Here is a 14,338-nt window from a genome sequence, read left to right as displayed (position 1 = left end):
TGCATAATAAGGAAATATAAAAAGAAGGCCTTCATCGCCATACTTTTTTTTTTTATTATATTTAAGTACAAAAATGACTACAAGCAAAAGGACTTCATATTTCAGCATTATAAGAAAAAATCAGAATTACTACTTTCATCTCCAACAACACCCTCCATTTCTATTTTTTAGCTAACGAATAATGATAGTGACCAACACAGTTGAGCGTATGCACACGGCTCCGGTGATAGTGACCAGGAAAATTGAGCGTATATATACGCTAATGATGCAAATGGGTTAAGAACCACCGCTCTAAATGATTGAAACGAAAGAAAATGAGAACCGTTACAAGGTGTAACGAGGTTTTCACATAATAAAATATCGTTCGCTTGAAAATACAAATGGAGAACACATCGTGCAACTACGTCTGTAAATCAATTCCGTTGCATATTAAAACGATTCATCAGTTTGGTTGATTACAGTTTCCTTATCGGTGCTAATAAAATAAGTCGGAGTTTACGAGGCGAACCTTTCATGGAAAGATTCGCGAACTTCCTCGTGAAGTTGACTGTATGTATTGCGACAAATAAGAACTCGTATGTTGTGATAGTGATCGATCGCTTTCACAACAAGCGTTTATTTATAATACAGTGACCGACGAACCACTTTGAAAAAAAAGAAAAGACTAATATAGATCAAGAGAAATTTTAATTTCGCTTCCCGAGAACTTGCAAATTACAAAAGAAATCGTGCACTAAATAACGTAAATAAATCCACGTGTATACGATATACGTATGATATTTATTGCGTAAAAGTGGATCATCACAGACAGTAACCATCTTATTTACCATTTGAGATGTGCGTTGAAACTGTTCGAAATAAATACCCATGCATAATCGAAACCGCGTTATGCGAAGCAACGCTGTGATTATTGTTTAATCGAATGAAGCCTCGTTGATGTTGCTTCGCCTAGCGATATGCGGATCGCTAGCGAACCTAACGAACATATAATAAAATTTAATCGTTACAATGTCTCCCAATTAGCGATCTATTAGCAACGTTGGCTTCGGTATTGCATAAACATCTGATTTGGCCGATGAAGTGAATTAATTGTTCTCTGATTTTCTGCCAATTCCAAAAAGCTCGTGATTTTTCAGGGTTATTAATATCCTGGACATGTTCCAAGCCGATTTTCTAGCTTATTAATACTACTTCGCTTGTAAAGACATATACTCGATCGAATCAACTTTCCTGTTGCCCAGATGCGACTCTTAAAAATGAGTTTAAAAAGTCCTAATTTTAAACACATAATAAATATGCGTAACTGGTAAATTCCCAGCGAAAGACCGAGCAAATTATAAAATATATCACGTTATTCGCGAAACGTTAATGGTCGCGTGCGAAAAAGTTATAGCTTTTCGACCGTTTCTTCCTTCCGGGAAAAAATTTGCTAAGGGAGATCCATTAGCTGATTCGGCGAACCAAGTTACCCCTTCAATCCGACTTTATTTTCCTCCAGTTCGAAAATTCTATCGACATTTCCGTGGAACGTAGTACCACGCGATGACTGTGAACGTAGCCGAAAGGAAACATGACCGTACAATTACGGTAACGCCGGGAAATTGTAAACACAGCTCGGATCGACAGATATAGTATACACATCACTGACCTGGTCTTGTCCCAAGAGCAACGTTGTTATCTTTTCTATTTTCGTTGCCAGAATTTTTTTCGCGATTATTGAACGGTCGAGGCGAGTTTGTTTATACGCGTTTCAGCGATCGCACGCGATGCGCCGATGATTCTTCCCGGTCGAAACGTACACCGGCCGGCTATAGACGGCAAGATTCACTCGGGCCAATACGGTTGCACAACTTGGGCAAACAATTCTTGCCACGTACGGCCAGACAATGCGTGGAATTAAACCATTGAAATGGGAAGTAAATAGAGATTCAGACTTTAAAATACACGGTACATAAAAATAATTTTTTAATGCAAAATTTGCAAGAATGAAATTTGATAACGATTTCTAATATTATACAAAGTGTACGGAATTGAGACGTCTTGTAGAAATTATGAAAGTGCAACGATCGAGAAGCTAATTATTTTTTATTGTAATGTACGTGCGAAGAAACAAATTAAATTAATAATCTCTTTCAAGAACGTCTTCATATTTTCACTAATTGCAAAATAAATAACCAAAAATGGGTCGTTTTGACGCGCCCGGTGGTTTGTGCGTTAATTAGGTCAACAATCCAATTTCGTTAAAATGCTCAATTCTGATACTTTGAAGTTAAAAAATATAGATTTTAATACGTAGATTGCTGTATCGCATAAATATTTAAGAAATGGAGGTTATGCGTGGAGACTTGAAAATTTATTTTTACGCTGGTAGATCGAGTGTACCGAAATACTTATGATCTGCGAGATGCGAGAGGATTGAAGGTATTCTTAATTGTTAATTGCGTAGTGTTTGTTTCATCGAATATGTTGCTTTGATTTCACCTAATTATAGCTGCGTCGGCGGTCAGCTTGTTAATGACATGCACAAGTACTACATAAAAATGAAATTTTTTTTTTTTTTAGATCATTAGTATTGCCGGCAACGAGTCTAGAATCAGTTACTTAAACGACGTCACTTACGAGCGCGTCTAATTGAGAGGTGACTACTCAGCTGAAAAACGTGCTGAGCTAAGCACGAGTACTCGAGTATTTCAACTAGCTCGATCATCGGAGTAGTCTTTTTTTGGTGATACTTCGGAGTCACTCCAGTGTATTTATAGAACAATCTGGCGACAGAATTATGGACAAATCTTGGGTAATCTTTTTCTGCTAACGAATTAAAATAAAGAAAAGAAAAGTAGCTTCTTCTACTCGTCACGAAATAAGATGAATTGTCCGCTATTTATTAGAATTTTTTGATTTTTTTAATATTTTGAATCAAGGACGAAATAAAGAAGAAAAAAAGAATTTAAAGAGTGACTAGTAAGTTCAAAAAAAGTATTCTTAAAAATTTGCAATCCACGAAAATATAATCGTTAGCTAATCAATTACTTTTGCTTTGTATAAGTTTCAATATACACAGACACATTCTCATCTTCGCAACCCCAACCTTGGTTAACGTTGACAGAAGCATGTCAACAAAACTGAATTCGAAGGTTATACTCTGCCGAGTAACACATAAAAGAAGAAAATAAATAGTAATCTCCACAAGACAGATTTCGAAATGTCGGTACTGGAACATAGAATATTTATAAGATTGAATCTATTTACTATTATGGAAATCCATTCTAAGAATTTAAATAAAGGAATTACAGCACCGCAATAATATGAAAAAAAGAGAAAAAATAAACATTTTTTTCCGAAAAAGTTTCTTAAACGACCTTTCAGAATTGATGAACGTGACCTCGGAAAGATGTTTAAATGTCTGTGACAAGTATCCTTAAACATAACCTATAAACTCTATCGCACCTTTCCTTATCGCCAAAAGACAGCTGATAAAACGAAAGTCTCCTAAATAATGGACAATGAATCAGAAAACCATATCGTGACATTTCACTGGCGACTTTCGTAATAATACGAAATGCGATGAGAAGATATCGCAAGATACGAATTTCGGAACATTTGTCCCGCCTTTTTCCTTTGTCGGTCACAGAGAAATACACGATACCTTAATACAACATATCTTAAACGAAACGAACAATTCCGTTGAATGAAGCAGTTCCGTGAAAACATGTACGGTCGTACAAGGTGGGATAACAAAGGAGACCACGAAAAAAAAGCAATCAAGTATCCCGAGACTACGTGACGTTAGTCCCAATCCATTGTGCAGTAGCAGCACTCGCCAAGAATCCCCGAATCCGACCACGATGACTCAATTCCCATCTGCATTGCCGCGAACGCGAAGAAAAAGAAAACGGGGAGCGTGTCCGTGCATGCCTACAGCCGAGGAGCTCCGAGCAAAAACGCGTCATAGCCGCGAAAGCGGCTGCCACGCGCGAGACGACACCGAAACAACGAGAATTTGAATGTCAATATGTAGGTCGCCATTTGCGGGAATGTTTGAGCGGAACGACCGAGAAAAACTCTCGAGAGGCACGAATCCCGCGGAGTCTAGCCACGGGGGTCCCCGTTATCTGGAACGCGTCGATTCATTCAGATCCGCGAATCCCAACGCGACCGACTAAATCAATATAATGTACGAGAGAAGACCTTTGACGAGACGAAACGTGCCCGTCTCGGGGGGCACGGGACTTCCGCTCGGTCGTTGATATTCGATTCTCTCGTTTCGCGTGGAATTTTCAGTCAAGAACGATAACCCACCCTTGGATAAGCGCGTCGCACACAGCAGTACGTTCGGAACCTCCGGTGAAGTTAGGCGACGCTGCCTCGTTCTATCCGCGACTCTCGACAAGTTTATAACGGGTAAGGCAATATACGTACCAAGTGTTCCGTGGCGGGTGTCGCCAAGCGAAAGACGACGTTCCCGACACTTATCACTTTCGAGTTCTTGCACTCGTCGCGTTCTCGACGATCTCTCGCGCACCGCGAGAATCCGTTCGCCGTTCGGTCACGTACACGCTTCACACAGCAAAAACGATGAACACTATCCACGCGCGATCGAACTTCGGTCTATGATCGCATCGCACCCCGTCTCAAGGGCGATTCAAACGCTTTCGACACACGCTCGGGCGGACGGTGACAAGTTCGAGGCGATCGTCATCGGACGGGAGTCGCATTAGGCATAAACTATCTCCGTTGTATGAACGCAAAAGGAAAGAACGTGCCCCGTGTTCGGTCGACGCAGGGCACCGCGCGCCCCGCAATGATGTTTACATAGACGATCTCGGGCCGTGTCGTTACTGGCACGATTTGGTCACGATACGTTTGAAGAGCCATTCGACCGTTCACGGTAGAAGGGGTAGGGTGGGGGGAGGGGGTGTGTGAGAACTGCGCACGGAAAATCAAAAGGCTGAAATAGGAAAATAATCCGCGGATACGCGCGTGTGCCGTTCCCTGACAAATAGCCGTCGACTACGTTACATTTCTCACGTAGCCCTGTTCGGTGACTCGCAATACTCGCACTAGCGCACCGCGATCTTATTAACCGGCTGATTAAAGCAGAGTCGTTCGGGTCAAGAGAAGCCCCAAGAAACGGTCGGGTATCGAACGTCTCTGAACGCTACACCTGCGTCCCATTCAAAGGATCACTGATTAGGAATGCTGCTAACGTGAACACGAAGCGGGCAACTTTGAAGCACGTGCCACCGTACGCGTTGCAGTACAAAAACGTTCTGAGGCGCAGGTCCTCGCGGCAACGGCTACCCGTGCGCGCCTCGGAATGTGCCCGCCATGTTAACGATTGTGACCGTGTCGACATCGCACGGCCATGTCGCGAACCGTTCGGACAGGTGTCGACTCGACTAGTAAACGTCACTTTTATCGAACGTTCCTCCACGGGACGATAATTTAATCAGTTCGATTAAACGCCGCGAAGAGCCGCTCCCAAAATTAATGACATTTGCTTTTTTACCAGAGCATGGTAATATGCAATTTCAACTATAAACTTTATTGGTTTTCGATCGAGATCGCTGCAATCTTGCAATTATCGGATGCAAAACCCTGTTAATACAAACCGATACGAACCCCATTTAACATTTATTGCGGCATCCGTCCGGAAGTATTTCAAGTTTACTTCCCACCAGGTCCAAGCTATTTCTCATACAAAGAGAAACTGTGGACTCAACATTTTTATGTAACAAGATGATTTAAATTTGATTTTTGCCGCCACATGCGCGGCATTGGTCCGTTAAGGGTTAAACTGGCGGCTGGTTCAAATAATTTATGATAGATTGTGGCTGCAGTGAAGAACTGAATTCCTAAGAACAAGCAGCAATTTACAAAATGTGGTGATTTAATTATCCATCAACATGGATTCACCGTCGCCAGAGATACTGGTGGTAGCTCAAAAAAATGTGTAAACGAAGCTTTATTAGTATTCGATCGTTAGCGAATTACGCAAATGAAAGACAGAAACACTATTTTCTCGATGAAAGCTTCAGGTAATCAAAGCGTTAATTAAACTTGCATAAAGTGTGATTCATAGATCATTTAACTAAATTACGCAATACAATGTCACGTGACAACAAGATTAATTATGGAAAAAGTGGATAGACTATCAACGTACTTTCCCATGACGCAGGATATAGTCGACTCCAGACGAATACATTTGTACTCATTTAAATATGCATTAATACTTTTTAATGGATTCCGGTAAATGGAGAAAGATGTGATAAAAGCATACCAAGTTATTTTTCAGATGGTATCATAACCGAGTGGCTTTTCTCGGTTATCTTGACACATATGTCTATCATGACTGCTTCAGAGCTTATGCAGCCGACAATAATCAGACACTCGATTCGTAGTCGTAATCAGTAGTTGATATTATATTAACTACTTACCCTGCGCAGCTACTTGTACTTGATGTTGGGCCGCTACGGTCCTCTGTAACAGAAATTTATTGACATTATTTATTTATCGATCAAAACAATTTCGTTGGTTTAATATTATATTAGATTTCTATAATATTAAGTCAAGGTTAATTTTGCAGCACCTTTTTTACATCAATTTCCACCAAACCAAGGGTGCAAAATCATGTATGTTTGTTTGTATGTACAATGCGATATCAGAGCTAGGTGAATATTTAGGAAAGTGCTGCTAATAAAAATGTTTAAGTACATTTTGTACGATCAGACGTATACCGGAAGCCTCGAGACTCTTCGAATCCAAGGAACGACTCCTCGGCTTCGCGCCGAAATAGTCGTCCTTCTTTCCACTCTTTATCCATCGAAAATATGAAGACATGTTGCACTTGCCACTTCCAACACACAGTCACGACAATATCAGTCACATAACTTTAGAATCGACGGCGCGATAATTTTCGCTGTACTCCGGAAGTTGTGTCTATCTTTCACTAAAACTATGAAAATGATTGTGACACGCAGAAACGAGATGGACAACAAATTATTAATTTCCGTTGTTAAGGGAATACAATACATGAAATTATTAATAATTAATACATGAAATTTTTAATCCACCGAAGCCGGGAAATTGTAAGAAAAAATGGTACTCGATCATGCACTGTATACGAACATGTGATTATTGAATCTCAACTTTACAATATGATTTAAGTAATGTTCTTTATAGTATTCTTTATATTTTATATTAGTGTCGTTTATAGTTTTTCTTTGTAGTTTATATTCGTGTTCTTTATAGTTCATAAGAAGAATTTTATACCGATGAATGGAATCTATTTAATGTCACTTCGAGAACATGGCTTTCACATTTTCTTTATTTCGAAAGCAATAAATAAACGAGTCAATACGAACTTTGACTGTTTTTTCAAATAGCAATTACTAGTTGTTTAAGCAACTTTAAAATGACCTTCAGCTGTTTATTCTTGGCACTTCAAGATATACATCGTGACCAAACATTTTTTTATGTTTATAAGTAATGTAAAATAGTCACTTTTAGTGCTCCGCGAACCTAGTAGTTGAAACGCAGTAGTTTTCGTTTGCATTTTATGTTAAGATTGTGTTTTTATGATCGCTTTGCAAATCTTTTGTATATTAAGTGCACACAAGATAACGTACTTCTGTGCGCTTACATTACATTGTAAATGTCTTGAAAAATGCTACGGAATTGACGATTCTTTTTATAAATTATGAAGCGATTGATTAAATATTCGAAATTGTCTACAGGAAAAATGCGAAAAACTGCACTCTCCGTGTGTGGAATCATACTGCACACGAGATATATAAACATTTCTACGCGACGACACCTGCTCCCTAAGCGACAGATCCGGAACAGATGCTATTACGCCATCGAACCTTCATTATTCCGATAGAACTAATCGCTGCGTAAATTACTCAATTTCAGTCGGTCAGAATCGTCGGCTGGTATCGTACAAAATGAATGTTTATCAAGGGAGAAGTCAGAAATTATTTGTAAGTTATAGAGAACGTTGAAACTTACAAAATTCCAGTTGCTTCTATATTTTTCTAAATATTACCGTATTGATTTAATTTTGTACGTATGCATTTCATTCGTGTCGCATGCATTAATTGATACTCGTCGTTTCGGCTGACACAATTCAGTAAAATTCCTAATTTATTAATAAATAATTGGAAGGAGACGCGTTTGTATGGTGAATAATTTTTCACTGCACTAATATTGCAAGCAACGCGGACGTTTAATCCCAGATGCAATAAGGGACAAAATGCGATTCATGCGTACATCGCGAGGGATTATTCACGCGAAAATATTCGATCAACATGCGAGCGTTTCCACGATTCCAATATTATATCGATGACCTTTCCTCGTCAGATTCGCGTCAAAACAATGGCCGTGATTTACGCAGGTAGACGCTTTCATAGGATGTCAAATGAAAACAAAAATAGTTCGCTTCTAAGAAACTGGGTCGGCAAACAGAGGAAACGCGAAAGAATATTTCGTAACGATGAATAGAATCAGATTTTCATTAAAATATAGTTTATCAGCCGATTTACGTTTAACCTTTCACGTCACGAAGGTGCTTGACATTATCGTACTCGTTAAAATTCTCGAACGCATCGTTTTACTTAACCTTCGGACTCCTGCGAGTTCTAGGCCTATGCCGGAGTCATTTCTGACCCACGCCGATATTTCACTGGTTTTCTTTCGATATAAGACGATCGCTCGGGACCGGCTCTCGTATTTCAGATGAAGTAGAAGAGGGGATAGCGATTTTCTTATTTCGAAATAAAAAGCGTCGTCCCCGCCGCGACGGGTCACGAATGACTCCGGCATAGTATACGGAGTGTTAACACTGCCTTACAGTTTCCCGAAATTGCTAATGGACACGCTCGAATCGCACAAATTCATCCATTTCTCCTGCGACATGACTTCTTCACTGGTAATTTGTGTTGAACATTGTTGTTTTAAATTGGAAATATCTAAATCTTAATATACGAATGTTAATTGGAAAAATCTGAATGTTAAACATGCAAAACAGCGAAGAGATATCGCAATGCTGGAAATACGGAACCGAGAAAATTCTTATCTGAAATAATTCGTGCGACTCTAAAGATAATTACAAATTGGAGCAGGAAAACTAAAACCGATAATATTTTATCCGTGATTTCGGTAATGGCATTGCAGTAGGAAGTGATCGTTGAAATCGAGGTTTCTTCGTGGAAATTATCGTTCGTTCGACATTCTCGTTCCGTCGCGTAACCATTTCGTCGGAGCGTATTTTTATTTTACATGAACGCGCTACATTTATTTCAATCTCTAATGAACCGTGGTGTCCGCGGACAGCAATTACACACGCGTACACACGAGAGTTTGCTAATATCGTGCAGAAGTGTAGGAGGTAGGGGTTCGCAAAAAGAAAAAAAAAAGGGAGGGGGGTTGAAGACGCAACATCGCACGGTATATTATGTTTAGAGCTTACAGCGGACCGGGAAAGAGGGGAACAAGAGGAAGAGTGCAAAGAAGGGTACCGCGAACTGCTAGCTTTCAATTTAGAAGGACCGAACAATGGACCAGCATCGTCGATGAACTCGAGACGTCCTCTGCGACCACGTGTCACCATTCAGCGTCTTTCATAGCGCCGCCGAGGAAACCGTAGCGGAGCACACCTTTTTTTTTTTTTTTTTTTGTAAACATTATAATTATCGTCGTATCAGATAACGGAAAATTCTACCGCAAGGATGCTAAAAAACCTGATACACGGGAATTCAAGAGGAAAGAATAAACTTCCACACCTTCTGGCTTGTTGACTCTTAAATAACAGAAACCGCGTCAGCCGATGTATCCGTCGCAATAAATTCACTTTTTAATGATACTGAAACTCAAACGGGAACGCGTTGCATCTACGATGAACATTATGCAAAAGATACGCAACAAAAGGTCGATTTTGAAGTGTCTGCCATGTATCTGCATTAGCCTCGAAGCTTTTCATAATTCTGTTAGGTCCTTGGAGTATTGCGCGTTTCGGAAATGCGTTCACCGAATTTCGTACTACGAGGGAAGGGGACTCCAGAGATAAACGCTCGAGTGGACGTTGCAGTTACACAAAATTCAGGCGACATTTACAATTCTAATTAACAACGTTTGCTCGACCATCGAGTCACAAGAATGCATATGTATCGGTACATCGCAGTACAAGGAACGCTTTTGAAAAGTCGACTTTGAAAATTATGATCGAAGTAAGACGGAGTAGAGATAGATTTTAAGTGTACGGAGTATACAGGGTGTTCCAAAAGTGTTGTACTTCCTTGAAAGGGGTGATTCCTGAGGTCATTTCAAGTAACTTTCTCGTTTGAGCAGATGCCGCTGAGAATATTTTCACAGAGAACACAGTTACTTCGAATGACCTTCGGAATCACCCCTTCCGGGGAAGTATAATATTTTTGGGGCACACTGTATGGAAATATTAAAAATGCATTATGCACGTTCCACCGATACACGCTTAGTCGCAAAGTGGTACCACGGATGATGCGATTAATAAGCAGAATAAGCGAACTAGTTGCGATACACACAGACACGCACGCACGCGTGATTCGGCGAGGAAAGATGCGCGCGCTTTCCTAGCACCTTCAGCGTTCCAAGTTCCGCGAGTCACTGAGTGAAAAACACTCCTTTGAGTCTGTCTTTTTCTCAGCACCGGGAGAGTCGCATATTACTCACACGCAAATCTACCCGGTCACATATGCATACACACACGCAGCCACACTCCCACCGAAATCCGAACGTCATACTCCTTTCGCGGGCATTTAAACCAAGGACTCAACCGTATTGTTTCGGTGTTGTATCGGTTAACACTTTGCCTACACAGTGTGACGCAATTGCAACAAGTTGGACAAAATCCGTCAGCTTAACCTTTAGATGACCATTTTTCCATTGAAAGCTTGAATTTTCTTTATGAGAAATTTATGTGCATATACAACCAACGTGTTACGCAAAATTCCCAAGCCCACGGTGGCCGCCCCGGCTCTCTAAAGGTTAAAATTACGTAGCATTTTGTTTCGTGATATTGGCCTGGTAATTTTGGATAGCTAAATTAACTGATAATTAAATTATTGCTGTAGCGAAAGTCGCAGAATCGCATTGTTAAAAACAAGAAAAATTCTGACATTTTAGTTGAATAAAAAAGTAAAGTGATAAGAAGTTTCTTGAGCGTAAATGCAATAAGTCTTTTGTACATATTAATAGCCCTATGAGAGCGTGTGTGTAGGCTTTCCAGAGTCAAAGGATTAATTCTGCATTGTTAATTATAAACAGAACGAGTATTAGGAGTCTTTGAGATCGTAGAATATGATTCTGGCATTACTTGTTATGATGACACTTTTAACACTATCCTTATAAACATTTTAACCTAAGACGATGCTAGTTGATTTAATATGTAATTTTAATGTCTTCTAAACAAACCCTCGATTTCGAGATGAATAGGGTCCCTTAAAATTGCAAACACAACTTGATCGGACGGCGTTGACAAATATTCACGTATTGGTTCAAGCAGCTATAGTTTGCCGACGTAATTGCAACTTTCTATGTAACTACTTCAAATGACGCCTAGTGACTACCATTATGCAAAACTCATCGTAACTTTGCATATATTGCGTTTTGTAAACGTACTTAAAGCAAGAATATGGAATATGATCAACTCTGCGTCATAACGGTTCACAAAACGTTTGCAAAGTTGTAAACAGGTTTACTTAAATAGGTGTAGTTAGATTTGCGTTAATCCTATCAGCATTAAAATGTAACAAAGAAAAATACAATTTTTCCTCTCAAGAACAGTCATTTTCCTCCATTTCAGTAGTATACGCGTAACCAAAATTTCATAAAGTTTCAAAGAGGTTGACAATTTCATTTTGGTCCAGGTTTATTACAAGTCTTCACCAGGTCATGTACAATGTAATAAAACAACTCTTGAGATTATCAACTGGAAGGAAAAAATTAAGATTTCTTCATGCGTAGTGCAGTCATAATGGAGCCTATTAATAGACTTCGGGTAGCTGTAGTATTAAATTAGACGAGAAACCAGTGTACCACTGATAAGGATTGAACTCGGTAGAAACTTCGAGAATTAAAATGTCAACATTTAGCATAAAAATCGGAGCAGAAGTGTACGTGGAATAATATTGAAATGAATGTATTATCAAAGTAGAACAAAATCTGATTAAAATGTCGATATATCAACGATATTCGTACAAAATAGTCTAATATCAGAAATAGAAGAAAAATTAAAAAAAAAAAACAACAACGATATCGTTCTTGTTATTCTTTCGCTACATTTTCATTAGTAGTGATGCGCAAATCACGTGTTAAAAGAACACGATTTGCAACTGCGGCGAGCCGTGGCAAATAAAAAATTATAATCGCTCGAACTCGACTATCGACTTTGACACTGATGCAATGAAAGCGACGGTAACAAACCACGACCTTCTTTTTCGAGTCGCATTGGTCGGGAAAAGGAAGCCGATGTTTGATCGCTACGCTTTGCTCTTTGCTTAATCGGGCGTTGAAGAATAAAGTACATCTACCGCCGACACTGTTTACTTTGCTAGATAATTGTTCGTTTCGAGTCTCCGTTTAATCACGGAAACAGAGCGGAAGGTTTTGAAAACTCGAGTCGACGGGATGAGTTCTCTGAATAAAATTTCTTAAAGACAAACTTCCGATTAATTGAACAGACCGAATTGTAGTTTGATGACATAATAACTTGCGTCGTTTCGTAAGTTGCTATCTAATGATAGCGTAATCACGGTGTTTCTCCGAAATTGAATGTCGCGTTATGAGACGATTATTAATTTCCTATAAACCTAACCGTTCATCGCGTACAACGCGTAAATTGACGCAACCAGTACAAAGATGTTCGGTAACGTATTGCATCCCATAATTTTCTCACCTTCGAAAGCAATAATCACGGTAAATTGAGCAACACGGGGAACAAATACGTCGCCCAATCCCGAGGAGGGTAATAAAATTTCGGCAGAGCCGCAAGAAGCGAAACTGGTTAGAGAGTTATTCGACACGCGAACCGAAACTGTTAAGGGCTCGAACGACAAGTTCATTGAGAACGCGTCTCGGATCGGGAGTTATTTCAAACCGTGATGCGGTTTATACGAGCCATAAACGATTACCATAAAAATCGAACCGACCGAAAATCTGGCGGAGATGCGTGCGGAGTCCCGTGCACGTGGTGAACGTGCCGAGGCGGCACGCGTTACGCGAGCCAGCGTGCAGATAAAATTTTAATGGGCCCACTTTGACTCGGGTATCGTCGTTAATTGTACAGGTAAACTCGGCTGTTCGGGATTCTCCAAGGTCTGTAACGTGTTACGCTCACAGTGAAAGGGTAGAGGTGCTCGGAGATCTTATTAAAATAATCGGAGACGCGACTCGCGTTAGTAACTCGAATGTTTGCACAGATGCGATTTACGACTTGATTGCAAACACCGCCGTTCGAGCCGCCAGATTTCGAGTTTGTATCTTCTGGTACGAGCTGCACTCGTTGAGAGATTCCTCCAGATAAATCGGAGAAATCAATTTTTCGAAAGCACACCCTCGGCCGATTGCTTTTCTCTGGCGAATTGTAACGCAAAGTCATATGAAATTCTGCACAAAATTATAATCCGTGCGAACCTATTCTCTGCTTGCTTTCAAAATTTAAAACGCTGGAGTTGTCAAGAATTACTTTTCTAGCTATTTTGATTCTCTCTTATTTTTCACGTTATCTTCAACAGTCAAGGTTAGATTCTAGAGTTATATAAATTATTATTATTAACCACTAAAATTTTTAAAATATGTATTGTTATTCGGATAAGAAAATAATTCTTTATTTTCTCTAGCTTCGGGTCTTTCGCGATAGATATTTGATGGGGGCACAGTTTATAGGTGTTACAGAAAATTTTAGAACACCTATGGAGACAGAATTAAAAGTGAAGTTGCCAATATAATTGTTTCGAAGAGAGGAGACATCGTCAGGATGACTGGTTATTTGAGTGAACGGAAGTCATCGTTTTCTCAGTACATATGTACACACAATGGCGGACCTAGTCAAACTATTACGCGAAATGCAAAGTGACAAGGTTTTCTAGTTATAGTCGTTCGAATCGGGAAGAGAGAAACGACGGAGATGCATGATCGTCGACGTCAAAACACGTATTCTCTGCTTTCAGAGATCATCCTTTTGTTCGCGGAGATACCATTGTCAGAACGGACCAACAGTGGTTCGTCCGTTTCAAAAAGTCACGCTCTGCTGAGAGCAGAAACGTGCGGAACGAAAAGACACGCTGGAATTTCGTGTTCTCCG

At 39.9% G+C, this 14,338-nt stretch overlaps 1 protein-coding gene across 5 annotated transcripts in view; it reads right to left on the bottom strand.

The window, feature by feature from the left end:
- Snf4agamma (SNF4/AMP-activated protein kinase gamma subunit) overlaps positions 1-14,338 on the bottom strand; it is a 143,610-nt gene that overhangs the window by 75,076 nt on the left and 54,196 nt on the right. For all 5 annotated transcript variants that reach the window (XM_076790293.1, XM_076790295.1, XM_076790294.1 and 2 more), the window contains one exon: positions 6,438-6,480. In XM_076790293.1, the coding sequence (XP_076646408.1) occupies positions 6,438-6,480 (43 nt within the window). The remainder of the gene's footprint in view (positions 1-6,437; positions 6,481-14,338) is intronic.

This window comes from Halictus rubicundus, chromosome 7 (genome assembly GCF_050948215.1).
Source record: "Halictus rubicundus isolate RS-2024b chromosome 7, iyHalRubi1_principal, whole genome shotgun sequence".
Taxonomy (NCBI): Eukaryota; Metazoa; Arthropoda; class Insecta; order Hymenoptera; family Halictidae; genus Halictus; species Halictus rubicundus.
This window is presented reverse-complemented; position numbering and strand designations above follow the sequence as displayed.